This window comes from Salmo salar, chromosome 14 (genome assembly GCF_965601325.2).
Source record: "Salmo salar chromosome 14, fSalSal1, whole genome shotgun sequence".
In the NCBI taxonomy this organism is placed as follows: Eukaryota; Metazoa; Chordata; class Actinopteri; order Salmoniformes; family Salmonidae; genus Salmo; species Salmo salar.
In genome coordinates this window covers 47169943-47190837 of record NC_138304.1, presented here as the reverse complement: position 1 = coordinate 47190837, position 20895 = coordinate 47169943, and the positions used below count along the sequence as shown (strand labels likewise).

Below are 20895 nucleotides of genomic sequence, written 5' to 3'. Positions count from 1 at the left end.
ATATAGATAACCACATAAGAGCTCTTGTATTTCTAGTCATATAGATAACCATGTAAGAGCTCTTGTATTTCTAGTCATATAGATAACCACATAAGAGCGCTTGTATTTCTAGTCATATAGATAACCACATAAGAGCTCTTGTATTTCTAGTCATATAGATAACCACATAAGAGCTCTTGTATTTCTAGTCATATAGATTTTTTAAAATGTATTTTACCTTTATTTAACTAGGCAAGTCAGTTAAGAACAAATTCTTATTTTCAATGACAGCCTAGGAACAGTGGGTTAACATCCTTGTTCAGGGGCAGGACAGATTTTTATCTTGTCAGCTAGGGGATTTGATCTTGCAACTTAATCTTGCGATTCAAGTAATCGAAGCTTGATAATGAGTTGGTTTATTTGAATCAGCTGTGTAATGCTAGGGGGCAAAAACCAAAACACGCACCCAGGGGAAGCCCCAGGACAGAGTTTGGGAAACCCTGCAATAGATAACCACATGAGAGCTCTTGTCTTACACACGTTAAGACAGAATCTGAGTTCAACATTTTCCTGAGGCACTACCAAGCCCATACTTGTTGTCCCCTCCCCCCACTCCCATGCTTAACTGCTCTAGGCCTACTCCACATTCATCACAGACAGAAGAGAAGATGGAAGCTTTTCAAGTGTGCTGCTCCATAAACAATGGTAAGTCTAAACCTGACGAGAGATGCACATCTAAGTGCCATATGCATGCCCCCCCCCCAACTCATATATACTATAGAAAAAATGTGATGGCGCCGACAGAGGGCTGCCTCGCTTCTAGTTCTTAGGAAACTTTGCAGCAAGCATTTTGCTACACCCGCAATAACATCTGCTAAACATGTGTATGTGACCAATAAAATTTGATTTGATATATACATATATCTTACTCACACAGTAAACACAGTGGTTGTTATGTACTGTTAAATAGCATTGATTCTAGTGAAATAGTGAAAATATTCTAACAGGAAACAGTAGGCTTACCTACATTCCTGTTTTTCTGCGGTTTACAATGTTTATTGACATTGTGTGATGCACGACTCGAATATAAAAATAACATTCTGTAGGGATGAGGGAAGTGTTCCTGTTATCGGTCATCCCTGCCTTGACATTTTCAGTAGGAGAATCCAAATAGTACATCAATAACAGTCAAAATATTAGCTTTATCCCATGTTTGATACATCTTATTTATAAATGGCTGGTTAAAACTCTAATTAATAATAGCTTCATATTAGTGACTTGTCCATATTTCACTCTGTTTTGAGCAATGTCTTTGGAGTGTCAATCAAGACATTCTTGTGAATTCAAGGCCATACTTGATGCTTCACTGATGCCAGGAAGAGTGTTAGACAGTTCTTTAATATACAGGTCAGTATGTGAACCTATACTGAGGCTTCTCTCTGTGTCAAAGTAAAGGTTTCATTCAGCAACACTGATTAATGGCTTTGCATATTGCTTTTCCCGAAACGCATGCAACATGACAAACTATGAAAGTTGGAGAGAGACATAGTCTCTTTCATGCAACCTGAATCCCTGTGTAGTGTCCCAAATAGCACCTTATTCCCTATATAGTGCGCGACTTTTGACCAGAGCCCATAGGTAGTAGTGTACTATATAGGGTATAGGGTGCCATTTGGGAAGCAAACCCTGGATCTCTTGGCAGTGGGCCATTATCTTTTTCTAAGACTTTATGACAAGGTATTTCTCATTGTTCAGAGTTCAGTGCCATTAATCTGTCAGGATCAGTAGCTATGAAGCTATTACCAGGAAATGGGACAACTCAAGCCAACTTTGTGTCCCCTGTTTTGTATTTGTTCCCAGATGACTGTTTTAACTATGGCAGGTGATTATGAAACAAGCAAACTGTTGCGTTTCACAAGGAAAAGAAAGCGAGGGTCACGTCAAACTTTTAGAAAATGACCGAAACAATGTGAGTAAATCACATCAAATCAGATTTATCTTATTTTATGTGAACTATTATTTTCTCAAGAAAATAATATTTTTAACATCTCCTTGGCATTTGAAAGACTCACTCTCAAGCTATCTCCTCTCCTGCCATGCTGGGTGGCAACAGAAAAGGGTGTGAGGGTTTTGTTCAACAAAGTAAGACCACAGTGTAGCATTAGTATCCTCACCTGCAGGACCATAAACACCAAAAAACACTGACAAGAAAAATAACCCTGAGGGTAAACAAAACAAAAAGGGCAGGCTGTTGACATGCCTCATTTGGCTGTTATGGGATGCACCCTATTCCCTTTGTAGCTCACTACTTTTGGCCAGGGCACATATGGAATAGGGTGCCCTATTTGGGACACGGTTGTGAAAGTGACTTGAGCATCACTGAACAACGCTATCAGATGACATATCCACTCAGGGCTGACACTTTCCCATCAATATAGGTCAGTGATTCATGAAAATCGGAAACAATCCTTGTCTGGCAGGGAAACTTTATTTTTTATAGTTGAACAGCAAAAAATGTTTTGGTTGAATTATTTGATCTTAAAAATGAAGTTTAGCGAGACAAGGATATTGCCTCTCTTTTGGAATTTTTGAAATATTTTCAATATTATTCATTTCAATGTCGGCTTTATGCCCAGATCTGTCTGGAGCAAAGGATCACAATTTCAAACTCTCCCCAAAAGGTTTTCATAATTCTAAAACCTGGTAATAATTAATATTACCTGAAAAGGGATCTTATTTAGTTTCTTGCAATAGCCCTCGCAGACTTTAAAGAATATTTTTTTCAAACTGTGATTCCTATAAAAAATTGGCCGTAACTTTGGTGAACTCCATCAGATTTGTATGAAATCCTAAATGAATATTAATGTCCTCATTACATATAGTGCAACAGGACAATTCATGGTCTGGAAAGTTCTCTACTTTTGATAGATTTAAACAATCAATATTGAAATCACCCTGGTCACATCCATAAACTGTCAACTCCATCTCCCTGATAGGATATTAATTTATTTTCAAATATATTTATTTTAATTAGGTTTTACAGTCAAAAGCAACTGAGGGAAAACAAAATTGCTACTTTGTAAACCACTTGAATGAAGTAGAAAAATGACATTTTTTGCCAACTCCGTAAAACCTCAAATCCGCCAGATTTTTGTCTAACGTAAAGTGTGCTGAAAGATCTTAAAGAATGGTTGTTTTTATTGGAGATTTTCAAATGAATAATTTTCTATATTTTACAAATGTTTGTATAGAACTTATATGTAACTTCTATGTATTTTTTGAGTATTTGTTGTCAACTCCACCAGTGGCTCGTCAACTCCTTCACAGATGTCTGTCCCCCTTAAGATAATTTTTTGGGGGGCAATATTCTGAAAAATATACGTAATCACTGTTCTGCAATATATAGTTTGCTTAAACTGTTGAAGTATTTGCTGAACTAGATCATTTCTAAGGGATAATGTTTGCTTTATAAATGTTGTTTTATGTTCAGATTTTTGTTGTTGTTGAAACTAACAATATTAATCCTGGAGCATTATATAGCGTTTTACAATAAAGCCATTTAAAAAATTTAAAAAAGTACAATCTAATGTTAGAATTTCTAAAATCCTTGTGTTTTTTTAAAGGTTTAAATCCCAATAGAATCGTATTTCAGCTGGAAAGAGGAGACGAGAGGCCAAACACTGAAGAAGATATGCTTTAAGGCCACGCTGACAGAGGCTCTTTAATGTCAGAGTTAGACTCATAGTGTGCGTCTCAAATGGCAACCTAAACGCTATAAAGTGCACTACCTATAGCTCTGCTTAACATATGAGATTGTCACAACTGTCAGAACATGATATTTCCAGAGGGAAAATTATTTGTGAGCACAAAACCCCTCTTTACAACGATATATAATTCCTCTCACTAAATCCCTATATGACTCTAAAAGTAGATTAGATTGAGTTTATAGAGAAAAATTGTTATTCAATATTTACATTCTGGCATATCTGTGCAGTCCTGCTTTTCCATCTCGACTTACCCCCCGCACCAGGCTGTCGCCAGCGTTTTATATACAAACAAATTCACATAGAAATGTGAGTTATAGATCTGTCATTGTTATTGGGGCACAGGTAGCCTAGTGGTTAGAGTGTTGGACTAGTAACCAAAAGGTTGCAAGACCGAATCCCCGAGCTGACAAGGTAAAAATCTGTTGTTCTGACCCTGAACAAGGTGGTGAGTTTATTTTATTTTTACAGGGACAGTGCACATTAATCAACGTTTCAGTAAAAGTGCCAGTTTTAGCCAGCCGGCTAATTTTCAACCGCAGTCCCTGGGCAGGTTATTAAAAACAATTACAATACAGACAATCATTGAGCAGTGAGCACAGGCAGAGCAACATAGGACAAGCAAGACACAGCATGCAGACAGAGAAACATAGGACAAAAAGCAACAAGACAAAATCCATAAAAGCAACAAAGTGTTTCCATACCTCACATGCTACAGATAACAGACAACATGGAAAGCGGCAATACACAGCTAGGGATTATGTTCACAAATCTGATTGACCTTTAGCCATGTCTTCATGTTTTTGTGAAAGTGTGATATGTGGTGCAGTTAGGTGTGTCTGATGGCAGTGAATTCCAGACATGGGAAGCTCTCACAGAGAAAGCAGATTTACTAAAGGTGCTTTTCCTTAAGGGAACTATACAGTCACCTCTCATGGCAGACCTTTTGGATCTGCTGCCATAGGTTTGGGTTTTCTGTTTAACAACAATACTGAGTGGAGGGGGAGCTAGGCCATTTAGGATCTTGAATACAAGACATGCATTGGTGTATTGATCAATATTTTCCCAACTCAGGAGCTCATGCTTTCTGAGAATGTAACAGTGACGATGGCTACTGGGCTTCCTATCAAGCACTTTGAGAGCCTGTTTGTAGACAGACTGAATAGGTTTTAATGTTGTACAGCAAGCTTGGGCCCAACTAGTCAAGCAGTATGTTAAGTGGGGGAGTATCATAGATTTGAAGTACAGTTTTGCTACCTCAGTAGTCAAACAATTTCATATAAATCGGAAATTAGCTAGGTTGAATTTGGTTATTTGAATTACCTTTTTCATCTGCTTTTTAAAAGAGAGGTTGGAATCAAGTATGATGCCAAGGTACTTAAAATCAGACACCACCTGGAGCTTCTCCCCTGACACATAGACATCTGTCTCAGTAGCATCTGTTGCCCTCTTTGTGAAGAACATGCAAACAGTTATTTTCACATTGAGATGCAAACACGAGTCACTGAGCCATTTTGTAACCTGGACCATTACAGTAGTATGTTCTTGTGCAGCTTGTTGTTTGCTCTTTGCATGTACATATATCACTGTATCATCTGCATACATTTGAGGGCAGATCATTAATGTACAGGCTGAACAGGAGGGGCCCCAGTATTGACCCTTGGGGCACGCCCACATCATAGCTAATAGTGGGCAACAGCTCATTGCTCACTCTGACACACTGAGTTCTGCCTTCAAGGTATTTTTGTAGTGTTACTATGGTCTTTCCCTGTTAACTTTTTTAGATTCTCCCAGATCAATTTAGAATTTCCCTTTGCTTCACCAATTATGTTAATAAAAAAGTTTGCCTTGGCCTGTCTGATTTCTTTCATCACCTTATTTCTCAACATGGCTTTTGGGTTAACCCACTGTTCCTAGGCTGTCATTGAAAATAAGAATTTGTTCTTAACTGACTTGCCTAGTTAAATAAAGGTAATTTTTTTTATTGAATGCAAGTCTAAGAAGTGGTATATTTGTTCTATGTGTGCTATTTCTATGCTTCCCATTCTTAAGTTTTGTTTTTGGGTATTTTATTTTCGGTTTTGTACACCAGCTTCAAACAGCTGAAAATACACCATTTTTGGTTATGGACAAATATTTTTCACAGACATTTAGATGATTACAGTGGAGGCTGGTGGGAGGAGCACTAAGAAGACGGGCTCATTGTAATGGCTGGAATGGAGTAATTGGAGTCAAACGTGGTTTCCATTTGTTTGATATGTTTGATACCGTTCCATTTATTCCATTCCAGCCATTACAATGAGCCCGTCCTCCTATTGGTCCTCCCACCAGCCTCCTCTGAAAGTTTTTCTACACTATACTTGCTTGTTTTGTTTTGTCACATAAACTGAAAATTAGGTGAACTATTAGAATTTTAGCAACCAGGAAATGGCAGAGTCGATTTCTGCATAGTGCAAATGTATTGTGTTTCCATCAGGAGTGTGACACTAAAGACTTGTGGTGAGCGTTAAAAACTGTTGCTTTGTGAGAAGGTATTAAAGTTCACAGTAAAGCCATTGTTGTGAAAATGACAGCTGAAAAATACCCAGGGCCTTGCCTTGGCTTCAAGTCAGAGCAGGTCCGCCGGAGGCTTACCCCAGTGAGACACGGGTGCTGGCTCAGAAAAGTCTGAGCCTTTTGGGTAAAACACTGGGTAAATCCTCAGTGGAAATGCACCGAAATGTGTGTAGCATGTTACAGCAACCTATACTTTCTTATGGATAGTAATTTTGTATATTTGTATTATGTTGTTTTTGTAAATTGTGTATATGCAGGGCTCCCTTGTAAAATAAAGCTTTGTCTATTTTACAAGGAAAGGAAAGGTGGGAAAAAAGCTCTGTATTAATGATTTGAGATCATGTTGTATGAGGTTGCAGATTGTATGGTCTGAGCACTGTCTTAGGACCATTCTAATCATACAGTACCTGGCTCTAGCAGTCTTCCCAGAAAAAACATTGTTTTACAATGGAGAGGTTTGGTCAGGCTCACTATCTTGGCAATTCTGAGATAGGAATTTTAATGGGCTTTCCTGGCTTGATAAAGGAAGCCATGACTTTATCTGTTGGGAGTAAAAAGTGTGGACTTCCGCTGACAATAAAACCAATTAAAGGAGAAGCAAAAACAATGATCTTTGACACTGTTCCCTTTAATAGAAGAGAGTAGTAGAGAAGAGTCTCTCAGGTTACCAGACAATATGATGGCTGATCTGCTCCCTGAGTTACATGCATGTTCTACCGTATCCCCTGTGTCACACATCTTTTTCTATGACAATTAGCCTAAAACTATTTAAGTAGCGAAGGGCCAGGCTCGTTTTATGGCAAGTTTCAACAGAGGCTTTTGGGTAGATTTTGTAGACCCGTCAAAAAAAAAAAAAAAAGTTGCCAAGTTTGAGTCTAATATTTAATCCTTTTAATAGTTAGAGTTTTAGACTTGCGTTTTGTAAATAATGCTTCCACATTTGGCCATGAATCAAGAACACATTATGTAAGAGATAAGAACACATACCTATCACAGCTGAGCCCTTTCGTCTTAGACTTGATCGGTAAAGCCATTGCGAGAGCTTGGGACCAAAAGATGATTCTGAGATAATTGGCTTTAAAGTTCCGAACCTTCTTCGGTTTGAACGGTGACATCAATGTTAACAACATGAATTGGCGTTATTTAGTGTACTATATAGGTAGAGAACATTGAACAGAACAAGTCTATGTCAATAACTGCATATAGACAATAATGCAGATAGAACAATATAGTTCCAAACTCTCAATTGGTAAATGAAAATAATTTCACAACCATGAGAAACTGAATTAACTGTACTATTTGATTGGGCCTTTCAGTTCAATGTCTAAGATATTGCCCTATTTAAAGAGAAGTAAATTGTGTGAACCCGAAAGTATAACCGTCCTTCAGTTGGAGATTGCCCAGATTTATCAAGAGCCCATATCTATTTTCGCAAGTTTTCTAAACAACGCTCCATGTGTCAATCAATTTTCTGCTTACCCAATAAAAATCAAACTTCAATAAAAAAGTAAAAGTCAGAGTACCTCAGGTGCACAGGGGTGTGACATGTCAGGTAATACAATCTAAGCTCTGTCTGTGTGGCACTAACTACATAAGAGCATGTTCCCTTGCACACCCAGCAGAACCAAGGAAACAGCAGCAAACTAAAGACATCCTATCTCCTTCAGAGTTTTGTGAGTAGTACTGATAGCTGTCTTTGTACAGGATAGCCTTCTAGAATGCAAGCATTACTACTTTTGTGTCACTGTCATATGAAAAGCATATGGTTTTGCATAGTTTTGAATGTTATAGATTTTGTGTATTATCATCAGTGAAATATGTATTATTCACTTTTTAGCTTGCAAAAAGTTTAACAGGATATTGTGAGTTGATATAGGCTGTATACAATTGGATGTATTACTATTTTCTATATAATTATACATCTGGACTGAAAAGTGTGCATACTTAGTTCACTTTATTTTAAGGTGATTGCTGATGTCCATTAGCAATGGAATACAAATGTTATCATATAGCCTAGGTAAAACTACAAAAGGATTTGAAAGTGGATAGCTTGGGGCAGTAAGACGTGGGAAGTTGCTGGAAGCAGAGAGACATTGATAAAGGTTTATGGCTATTCCTGTATTGCTGCAGGGTTTGATTCCACTCTGCACCGCCAGGATCTCTTCACAGAGCCACGACCACACATCCAGCCATGCGGTTCAACGTAATGTTCATTCTAATCCTAGCCTGTCTATGCGTCACGCTGGCCCAAGGTACGTTTAGTATAAATAGGATTTAACATGGGTTGGGTATCTGTTAATTAAGCGCTTTGTGACAAGTGTTGATGTAAAACGGGCTTTTGTACAATACATTTAATTAATTAATGAGTTGTTGTTCATGGATTTGACATTCATATTATGCACTGTTATACAGGAAAAATACAGGAAAAATACAGGACAAATTCAGGAAAAATACAGGAAAAGTACAGGAAAAATACAGGAAAAGTACAGGAAAAGTACAGGACAAATACAGATACAAGGACTTTGATACGACCAACTGGCCCCTGCTCTCAGAGAGATAAGCCAGCCTCACCCTGAGTGCTGTTCTGTTTTTATTTGATCACTGATTTTCGGATAGCATTTCAGTCGGTGGTGTTGTTAGCTTTGCTTTACTGATAGTAACATATGGGTCAAAGACTGTCAGCCATATCTACATCCTCTTCTTCATTGATGCTGAATCGAACCTGTGCACTTCCAACCTGAAACAGTCAATGACAAAAAGAAGGTCTTCACTCTTAGAATTAAGGTTGAGAGCGGAAGAAAAAAAAATCTGTTTATTCCATTTTGAACCAAATGTAAAAAAAGAATGTAATACACTGATTAATTTCTGTGCAGAGTTGGGGGCCTTCTCTTATTTTATTAATCATAAAGTACAGATGTTGAGCTGCGATCCTCTCCATGGCCCCCCAGGTTCATATGAAGACTGCTGTCTGAAGTACGTGCGGAGGGTGACGAAGACTGCTGTGAGGATGGTGACGAGTTACAGGAGGCAGGAGACGGATGGGGGCTGCAACATCCACGCTATAGTGTAAGTCCTGACTGAGAATAAGAGGAGCGTAACCATGCTATATGACTTTAGTAATACAGAACATGTGAAAAGCTAAAAAAAAAAAAAAAGTACCTTCAATGGACGAGACATCCAGCTCTGTGATGCACTGCGGACGTTCACTCACTTCATGAGGTTCAACTACTAACTGTTAGGCTATAACCTACATCAGCGTTCGTGTTTTGAAGGTCACCCTGAGTTTTTATTTCTGTTCCTGTCCACGTCAGGTTCACCATGAAGAGAGGCAGGTTGTTCTGTGCTGACCCCAGAGAGAAATGGGTGAATGAACTGATGCTGAAGGTTGAAACCAAGAAGAGTAAAAAGGTGAGAATTTCTAACATTACAACTGGATTTATTTATTCATTCATTGATTTCATTCATCTTCCTGAAACCAATATATTTGTTTTCCAGCAGATGAAGGTGCTAAAGAAGCTGAAAGGCTAGACGCTCTGCCTTCGAGACCGTGTTGTCTATAACCATTTACTCTGCCATCCTGCCGTGACGAGTCCTGTTGTAAATCAGTACGATTTTTGATGATGTCTGGTCATTTGAGGGACATTTTTGCTTTTCTACTGCAGAAGTCATCTGCTGCTTTAACAGAGATCTAACTGGTAATGATGCATACTTTCTGCTACTGTGCAGTTCTGCTATTCCTTTAACAGACACCCATACCTGTTGAAGCCAGCCCAGCCATGAGAATTGGCTGCATTTTACTGTATAGCAACCCTGTCGGAACCTGTGTGTGTGTGTGTGCGTGTGTGTGCGCGTGTGTGTGCGTGTGTGTGTGCGTGTGCGTATGTGAGCGTGTGAGTGTATGAGCATGTGTTTGTACAGTTTTTTTGTGTGTAGCATAAAACCAGTGGTGTAAAAAGTACCCAATTCTCATACTTGAGTAAAAGTAAAGATACCTTAATAGAAAATGACTCAAGTAAAAGTGAAAGTCACTCAGTAAAATACTACTTGAGTAAAAGTCTAAAAGTATTTGGTTTTAAATATACTTAAGTATCAAAAGTAAATTTTAAATAATAAAAAATTCCTTATATTAAGCAAACGGCACTGTTTTATTGTTTTATTTTATTTATGGATAGCCAGGTGCACACTCCAACACTCAAACATCATTTACAAGCAAAGCATGTGTGTTTAGTGAGTCCATCAGATCAGAGGCAGTAGGGATGACCAGGGATGTTCTCTTGATAAGGGTGTGAATTAGACCATTTTCCTGTCCTGCTAAGCATTCAAAATGTACTTTTGGGTGTCAGGGAAGTAAGGAGTAAAAAGTACATTCTATTCTTCAGGAATGTAGTGAAGTTAAACTAAAAGTTGTCAAAAATATAAATAGTAAAGTAAAGTAAAGATACCCCAAAAAAGTTGTTTTACTTAAGTACTTTACACCACTGCATAAAATCTGGTATTGCATTTCACTGTAAGGTCTACACCTGTTGTATTCGGCGCATGTGACAAATACAATTTGATTTGATTTGTATTGAACATAGCGCCACCAACCATAGTGCCACCAAGTATAAGTGCCTACCATTTTTGAATGAAATCTCTTTGTATTTGTGTATGTTTTGATACTGTAGATTTTTGTCAAATGTATATTTTTTCTCGCTTGTTATATTGGTTTTCACTAACAAATACTAATAAAGTTGTTTACTGCGTTTCACTCTGCTTTGTTTATGGTTTATGAGGTATGACATAACTAAGAGAACAGTTCCTTTATAAATGTTAACCCTCTAGAGTCTATGACTAATTAGCATAATACAAAATCCCCATCAAAATACGCCAGTTTAAGATAGAGATATTGGATTTGTTTCAATCCACCGCATCCGCCGATGTCGCACTTCTGTATCTGCGGTCGAAAGGTGACAGAGCTAGAGAGGTGTTTGTCAGACTATGAGACATCCTGAAAATGTAGCGTCCGAACAGTTTGGCCTAGAAACTATTATGACCCCTCTATGGAAAGATGAGACTCATGAACAGGATGGTGTTTTCTGTTTTGCTCTACGACCCCCACAAGCGTCTTGGGACTCGTCTGAAGTCGGTACAGCCGATCTACCAAACTTCTGTCTGTAGCGTCCGAACACTTTAGGCGACACACTAATAAATCAAATAAAATACAATTTTATTGGTCACCTACATGTGTTTAGCAGATGTTTTTTTGCGGGTGTAGTGAAGTTCTTGTGACCCATCTGTGGAAAGGTGAGACTCAGTCTCACATATATGTCCTACGTGTAATTTTGCTCTAGAACGCCCACGGGCCTCACTAGACTAGGTTGTAGGTCTCCAGCACCAGTTGAAAAAATTAATGGAAGTGTATATGGAGAGTGTTTAGTGACAAAGAATAAGGGGTTAAATACATGTCAAAATATAAATTTGTTTCCTGACCCCCCTCCCCCTTCCCCCGGCTTAGACTGTAATGGGTTAATGCTTGATGAGTTATGACACCACTAAGAGAACCGTTCCTTTGTAAATGTTAATGCTTGATGAGTTATGACACCACTAAGAGAACATTTCCTTCATAAATGTTAATGCTTGATGAGTTATGACACCACTAAGAGAACCGTTCCTTTGTTAATGTTAATTTTCTTCATAAATTAAGTAGAAAGAGGTTAACAGAATCTATCAGCATTCAAAACTACCAATATACTTACATACTGCACATGTAGTGGCTTTTCTGAAAATGCACAGTAATATCCCTAATATTCCCATCGAGATGTGTTTATTACAGCTGTTAAATATTTCTCTCTGTCCCTTTTATGGTTCTGGGTCGATAGAATTCACTACAGACCTTTACACTTTCACTTTTACTGTCAAACCCAAGAGCCTTTGTGTTGCATAACCTTTGACATCTTTATTGTCACGCGGTTCAAGGACAATACAATAAAATGCATGGGACACTTTGTTCCTTCACCAACCCTTTGAAATAGTCATTTTTATTTTAACAAGTCAGTTAAGAACAAATTCTTATTTATAATGACAGCTTAGGATCAGTGGGTGCCTTTTTCAGGGGCAGAACAACAGATTTTTACCTTACCAGTTTAGGGATTTGATCTTGCAACCTTTCGGTTACTAGTCCAACACTCTAACCACTAGGCTACCTGCCGCCACGACTAACACTGACTAAGGTGTTGCATTTATCACACGACATAGTGGTATCAAATACACAACTGATACGATAAGGAAGATATGTGGACTGAATGAAAAGAAGAAATAGACATGATACAGAAATACCCCCATCAGTATAGCATTACCACAGATGTTGTTTTGTTAAAGCTTCCAGGTGATGGCTAATATGTTATTTTAGCCAGAATATCCAAGTAGGAAAGGCTATATTCCCATCTAGATTTCAGTGTTTTTCATGAGTGCGACAAAATGTTTTTCACAGTACAAAATAGAAGAGGATGGCTGCCGGAGGGGATGGCTGGCGGAGAGGATGGCTGCCGTTTTATTGTCTCTTAACCAGCCGTGCTATTTTGCTTGTAACTTATTTTGTACATAATGTTGCTTCTGCTACCTCTGTCTCTTATGACCGAAAATTAAATTGGACGAAGAAGTTTTCTTTAATGAGTCGGATGAGAGGGATTTACTCCAGACACACGAACAGACCCTCATCCCCATCATTTGCAGGAGAAAGAGACGGAAGAGGTATCGCGGAAGGAGATCGGGGTGCCTTGTGAGGATCCGCCGACGAGTGGCTAATCTGCCTTTGCCATCGGTCCTATTGGCCAACGTACAATCGCTGGATAATAAATTGGGCGAACTAAAATCACATATATCCTACCTACGGGACATTAAAAACTGTAATATCTTATGTTTCACCGAGTCGTGGTTGAATGATGACATGAATAACATACAGCTAGCGGGTTATACACTGTATCGGCAGGATAGAACAGCAGCCTCTGGTAAGACAAGGGGTGGCGGTCTATGTATATTTGTAAACAACAGCTGGTGCACGATATCTAAGGAAGTCTCAAGGTTTTGCTCGCATGAGGTAGAGTATCTCATGATAAGCTGTAGACCAGACTATCTACCTAGAGAGTTTTCATCTGTATTTTTTAAGGTGTCTATATACCACCACAGACCGACGCTGGCACTGAGACCGCACTCAATGAGCTGTATACCACCATAAGCAAACAGGAGAATGCTCATCCAGAGGTGGCACTCCTTGTGGTCAGGGACTTTAATGCAGGGAAACTTAAATCCATTTTACCAAATTTCTGTCAGCATGTTAAATGTGCAACCAGAGGGGAAAAAAAACACTGGACCACCTTTACTCCACACACAGAGACACATACAAAGTTCTCCCTCGCCCTCCATTTGGCAAATCTGACAATATACACTGCTCAAAAAAATAAAGGGAACACTTAAACAACACAATGTAACTCAGGGTCAATCACACTTCTGTGAAATCAAACTGTCCACTTAGGAAGCAACACTGATTGACAATAAATTTCACATGCTGTTGTGCAAATGGAATAGACAACAGGTGGATATTATAGGCAATTAGCAAGACACCCCCAATAAAGGAGTGGTTCTGCAGGTGGGGACCACAGACCACTTCTCAGTTCCTATGCTTCCTGGCTGATGTTTTGGTCACTTTTGAATGCTGACGGTGCTTTCACTCTAGTGGTAGCATGAGACGGAGTCTACAACCCACACAAGTTGCTCAGGTAGTGCAGCTCATCCAGGATGGCACATCAATGTGAGCTGTGGCAAGAAGGTTTGCTGTGTCTGTCAGCGTAGTGTCCAGAGCATGGAGGCGCTACCAGGAGACAGGCCAGTACATCAGGAGACGTGGAGGAGGCCGTAGGAGGGCAACAACCCAGCAGCAGGACCGCTACCTCCGCCTTTGTGCAAGGAGGAGCAGGAGAAGCACTGCCAGAGCCCTGCAAAATGACCTCCAGCAGGCCACAAATGTGCATGTGTCTGCTCAAACGGTCAGAAACAGACTCCATGAGGGTGGTATGAGGGCCCGACGTCCACAGGTGGGGGTTGTGCTTACAGCCCAACACCGTGCAGGACGTTTGGCATTTGCCAGAGAACACCAAGATTGGCAAATTCGCCACTGGCGCCCTGTGCTCTTCACAGATGAAAGCAGTTTCACACTGAGCACGTGACAGACGTGAGAGTCTGGAGACGCCGTGGAGAACGTTCTGCTGCCTGCAACATCCTCCAGCATGACCGGTTTGGCGGTGGGTCAGTCATGGTGTGGGGTGACATTTCTTTGGGGGGCCGCACAGCCCTCCATGTGCTCGCCAGAGGTAGCCTGACTGCCATTAGGTACCGAGATGAGATCCTCAGACCCCTTGTGAGACCATATGCTGGTGCGGTTTGCCCTGGGTTCCTCCTAATGCAAGACAATGCTAGACCTCATGTGGCTGGAGTGTGTCAGCAGTTCCTGCAAGAGGAAGGCATTGATGTTATGGACTGGCCCGCCCGTTCCCCAGACCTGAATCCAATTGAGCACATCTGGGACATCATGTCTCGCTCCATCCACCAACGCCACGTTGCACCACAGACTGTCCAGGAGTTGGCGGATGCTTTAGTCCAGGTCTGGGAGGAGATCCCTCAGGAGACCATCCGCCACCTCATCAGGAGCATGCCCAGGCGTTGTAGGGAGGTCATACAGGCACGTGGAGGCCACACACACTACTGAGTCTCATTTTGACTTGTTTTAAGGACATTACATCAAAGTTGGATCAGCCTGTAGTGTGGTTTTCCAATTTAATTTTGAGTGTGACTCCAAATCCAGACCTCCATGGGTTGATAAATTGGATTTCCATTGATTATTTTTGCGTGATTTTGTTGTCAGCACATTCAACTATGTAAAGAAAAAAGTATTTAATAACATTATTTCTTTCATTCAGATCTAGGATGTGTTGTTTAAGTGTTCCCTTTATTTTTTTTGAGCAGTATAGTTTCCTCCTGATTCCTGCTTACAAGCAAAAATTTAAGCAGGAAGCACCAGTGACTCGGTCAATAAAAAGTTGTCCCCACAGTGACTGTACATATATACCCCAACCAGAAGCCATGGATTACAGGCAACATCTGCACTGAGCTAAAGGGTAGAACTGCTGCTTTCAAGGAGCGGGAGTCTAACCTGGAAGCTTAAAAGAAATCTCGCTATGCCCTCCGACGAACCATCAAACAGGCAAAGCGTTGATACAAGACTAAGATCAAATCGTACTACACTGGCTCCGATGCTCGTCGGATGTGGCAGGGCTTGCAAACTATTACAGACTACAAAGGAAAGCACAGCTGAGAGCTGCCCAGTGACACGAGCCTACCAGACGAGCTAAATTACTTCTATGCTTGCTTCGAGGCAAGTAACAATGAAACATGAATGAGAGCATCAGCTGTTCTGGACAACGGGATAAACGGGATAAAATGGCGCAGGAGAGGAAGGCAGACGTTTTACTTGTCCCCAACTAATTGTGCTTTTTTGTTAGTTTATTTGCATTGACTGTAACTTATTTTTTAAATAATTTTGTACATAATGTTGCCGATACCATCTCTTAAAACCAAAAATAACTTCTAGACATCAGGACTGCGATTATTCACCACGGACTAGCAGAATATATTTTTTTCCTTTCACGACTCCGATGAGCCCGACACGAAGGATATCCTCTCTAGGCTAGGCGGGACGAATTCGTCCCACCTACGTAACAGCCACTGCTATCCTGTGGCGCGATTTTCAAAACCTTAAAAATCCTATTACTTCAATTTCTCAAACATATGACTATTTTACAGCCATTTAAAGACAAGACTCTCGTTAATCTAACCACACTGTCCGATTTCAAAAAGGCTTTACAACGAAAGCAAAACATTAGATTATGTCAGCAGAGTACCAAGCCAGAAATAATCAGACACCCATTTTTCAAGCCAGCATATAATGTCACCAAAACCCAGAAGACAGCTAAATGCAGCACTCACCTTTGATGATCTTCATCAGATGACAACCCTAGGACATTATGTTATACAATACATGCATGTTTTGTTCAATCAAGTTCATATTTATATCAAAAACCAGCTTTTTACATTAGCATGTGACGTTCAGAACTAGCATACTTCCGGGGAATTCGCTAACATTTTACTAAATTACTCACGATAAACGTTCACAAAAAGCATAACAATTATTTTAAGAATTATAGATACAGACCTCCTCTATGCACTCGATATGTCCGATTTTAAAATAGCTTTTTGGTGAAAGCACATTTTGCAATATTCTAAGTACATAGCCCAGGCATCACGGGCTCGCTATTTAGACACCCGGCAAGTTTAGCACTCACCATAATCATATTTACTATTATAAAAGTTTCATTACCTTTTGTTGTCTTCGTCAGAATACACACCCAGGACTGCTACTTCAATAACAAATGTTGGTTTGGTCCAAAATAATCCATCGTTATATCCGAATAGCGGCGTTTTGTTCGTGCGTTCCAGACACTATCCGAAATAGTAAAGAAGTGTCACGCGCATGGCGCAATTCGTGACAATAAAATTCTAAGTATTCCATTACCGTACTTCGAAGCATGTCAACCGCTGTTTAAAATCAATTTTTACGACATTTTTCTCGTAGAAAAGCGATAATATTCCGACAGGGAATCTCCTTTTCGGCAAACAGAGGAAAAAATCCCAAAGGCGGGGGCGGTCGGGGTCACGCGCATAAGCTAGTGTCTCTTGATCGGCCACTTGAGAAAGGCGATAATGTGTTTCAGCCTGGGGCTGGAATGACGACATTCTGTTTTTTCCCGGGCTCTGAGCGCCTATGGACGACGTGGGAAGTGTCACGTTAGAGCAGAGATCCTTAGTAAATGATAGAGATGGAAAAGAAGTTCAACAAATGGTCAGACAGGCCACTTCCTGTAAAGGAATCTCTCAGGTTTTGACCTGCCATTTGAGTTCTGTTATACTCACAGACACCATTCAAACAGTTTTAGAAAATGTAGGGTGTTTTCTATCCATATGTAATAAGTATATGCATATTCTAGTTACTGGGTAGGAGTGGTAACCAGATTAAATCGGGTATGTTTTTTATCCAGCCGTGTCAATGCTGCCCCCTAGCCCTAACAGGATATACTGCTTTCCCGTGATTTGCGTGAAGAGGAGGCGGAGAAAAAGGTGCCGAAGGGTGTGCTGCCTTCTGAGAATTTGTAGGCGATAGAATAAACCCCACTTCCTTCCATTCTGCTAGCAAACGTGCAATCTTTGGAGAAAAAAATCGATGACTTACGCGGAAGATTAAACTACTAACGGGACATTAAAAACTGTAATATGTTATGCTTCATGGAGTTGTGGCTGAACTACGACACTATCAACATACAGCTGACTGATTATACGCTGTACCGGCAGGATAGAACAGCAACGTCTGGTAAGACAAGGGGTGGCAGACTATGTATTTTTGTAAATAACAGCTGGTGTACGATATCTAAGGAAGTCTCGAGCTATTGCTCGCCTGAGGTAGAGTATCTCATGGTACGCTGTAGACCACACTATCTACCTAGAGAGTTTTCATCTGTATTTTTCATAGCTGTTTAAATACCACCATGGTCAGAGGCTGGCACTAAGACAGCATTGAATGAGCTGTATTCCGCCATAAGCAAACAAGAAAATGCTCACCCGGAGGCGACGCTCCTAGTAGCTGGGGACTTTAATGCAGGGAAACTTAAATCCGTTTTACCAAATTTCTATCAGCATGTTAAATGTGCAACCAGAGGGAAAAAAACACTGGACCACCTTTACTCCATACACATAGATGCATACAAAGCTCTCCCTCGCCCTCCATTTGGCAAATCTGACTATATTTCTATCCTCCTGACACGAGCCTACCAGAAGAGCTAAACTACTTCTATGCTCACTTCGAGGCAACTAACACTAAAACATGCATAAGAACACCAGCTGTTCTGGAAGACTGTGTGATCACGCTCTAAGCACCTTTCTCTGCAACTGGATCCTGGACTTCCTGACGGGCCGCCCCCAGCTGGTAAGGGTAGGTAACAACACATCCGCCACACGGGGGCCCCTCAGGGCACGTGCTCAATCCCCTCCTGTACTCCCTGTTCACTCATGACTGCACAGCCAGGCACAACTCCAACACCATCATTAAGTTTGCCGATGGCACAACAGTGGTAGGCCTGATCACTGACAATGACGAGACAGCCTGTAGGGAGGAGGTCAGAGACCTGACCGTGTGGTGCAAGGACAACAACCTCTCCCTCAACGTGATCAAGACAAAGGAGATGATTGTGGACTACAGAAAAGGAGGACAGAGCACGCCCCCATTCTCATCGACGGGGCTGTAGTGGAGCAGGTTGAGAGCTTCAAGTTCCTTGGCGTCCACATCACCAACAAACTAACATTGTCCAAGCACACCATGACAGTCATGAAGAGGGCACGACAAAACCTATTCCCCCTCAGGAGACTGAAAAGATTTGGCATGGGTCCTCAGATCCTCAAAGTGTTATACAGCTGCACCATCGAGAGTATCCTGACGGGTTGCATCACTGCCTGGTATGGAAACTGCTTGGCCTCCGACCGCAAGGTACTACAGAGGGTAGTACGTACGTCCCAGTACATCACTGGGGCCGAGCTTCCTGCCATCCAGGACCTCTACACCAGCCAGTGTCAGAGGAAGGCCCTAAAAATTGTCAAAGAAAGGCTGGTCATGGCTCACATCAACACCATTATCCCAGAAACCCTAGACCCCCTCCAATTTCCATACCACCCCAACAGATCCACAGATGATGCAATCTCTATTGCACTCCCCACTGCCCTTTCACAACTCAAGAAAAGGAACATCTATGTGAGAATGCTATTCATTTACGACAGCTCAGTGTTCAACGTCAGTGCCCTCAAAGCTCATCACTAAGCTTAGGACCCTGGGACTAAACACCTTCCTCTGCAACTGGACCTGGACTTCCTGACGGGCCACCTCCAGGTGGTAAGGGTAGGTAACAACACATCCGCCACGCTGATCCTCAACACTGGGGCCCCTCAGGGATGCGTAAAAATTGTCAAAGACTCCAGTCCCCCTAGTCATAGACTGTTCTCTCTGCTACCGCACGGCAAGCAGTACCGGATTACCAAGTCTAGGTCCAAGAGGCTTCTGAACAGCTTCTACCCCCAAGCCATAAGACTCCTGAACATCTAATCAAATGGCTACTCAGACTATTTGCACTCCCCATTACGCTGCAGCAACTCTGTTATTATCCATGCATAGTCACTTTAATAACACTACCTACATGTACGTTACCTCAATTACCTTGACTAACCGGTGCCCCCACACATTGAGTCTGTACCGGTACCCACTGTATTTAGCCTTGCTATTGTTATTTTACTGCTGCTCTTTAATTATTTGTTACTTTTATTTCTTATTTATTTTAGTTTTTTTTCTTAAAACTGCATTGTTGGTTAAAGGCTTGTAAGTGAGCATTTCACCGTAAGGTCTACATCTGTTGTATTCGGCGCATGTGACAAATACAATTTGATTTGATTTGATTTTAATCGCAAGACTGATTGATGAAATGTATGTTGCAATACTGGTGAAAACTGAAGCCTAGTGAGAGTGATTTACAATGTCCTAGTTAACCAAGTCAAGTGAGATTTATCACCTGTATGGTGCGGTATTAACTCAAAGATAATAGATTGTTTTCTCACAGTTCTGATGCATGTCCATTCCCATCCTGTGTTGTGATCTCTTATTCTGTAACCAGAGGTGATGTGTAAAGTCTGGTATTTGTTCAAAATGGAACCCTATTCCCTATATACTGCACTACTTTTGACCAGAACTCTATGGGTCCCGGTGAAAAGTAGTGCACTATAAAGGGAATAGGGTGCCATTTAGGACGCACTTGATCTTTTTCCATCTTCATGGGTTCTTGATCTTCCTCCATGATGTGTAACAGAAAGAGCCAGTCATGGTGTTTCTGATAGCATCTAACTGTGAGTCATGTCATAGTTTAGGACCTGGCTGGGTGACTCGTAGATTGATCGTTTCCAGTCACTGGTGCCTCAAAGATTGAAATAACTTCAGGTGAATTCAACTCTTTACTACTGGGCAGCAGGTAACCTGGCGGTTAAGAGCATTGGGCCAGTAACTGTAAGGTTGCTGGTTTGAATCCCTGAGTCGACTATGTAGAAAATCTGTCAATGTGCCCTTGAGCAATGTACTTAACCATATTTGCTCCTGTAAGTCGCTCTGGATAAAAGCATCTGCTAAAATGTGGACCTGAGAAGTTGGGTTAAGAAATAATGCATTTTAGACTCAGAGACTGAGACTAAAAGATGGTCAAAGATGGTCAAAGATGCGGGGGTGCTAATATTGCTCTCACATGAGTTAGGCCTACTTGTTAATGTCATTGATGGTTATGGTATGATCATTTATGACATGGTTATAATATTTCCTAAATTAAGTAGGCAAGTAAGTAGTACCAGGTGATCCATGTATATTGTTGACATACATTATCTGTCAGAATGCTCAAGGAAGCAGGAGTGTTGAAGTCAGGCGCAGGAG

The 20895-nt window shown here is 40.8% G+C and overlaps 1 protein-coding gene across 2 annotated transcripts; it reads left to right on the top strand.

The window, feature by feature from the left end:
- Positions 1 to 7741: 7741 nt before the first annotated feature.
- ccl25a (chemokine (C-C motif) ligand 25a) lies at positions 7742 to 10434 on the top strand. 2 transcript variants are annotated; one of them, XM_014141165.3, is made up of 5 exons: positions 7742 to 7972; positions 8430 to 8551; positions 9248 to 9365; positions 9611 to 9707; positions 9798 to 10434. In XM_014141165.3, the coding sequence occupies exons 2-5, from the start codon at positions 8491 to 8493 to the stop codon at positions 9825 to 9827; spliced, it is 306 nt and encodes a 101-aa protein (XP_013996640.1). In that variant the 5' UTR covers positions 7742 to 7972; positions 8430 to 8490; the 3' UTR covers positions 9828 to 10434.
- The last annotated feature ends 10461 nt before the right edge of the window (positions 10435 to 20895 follow it).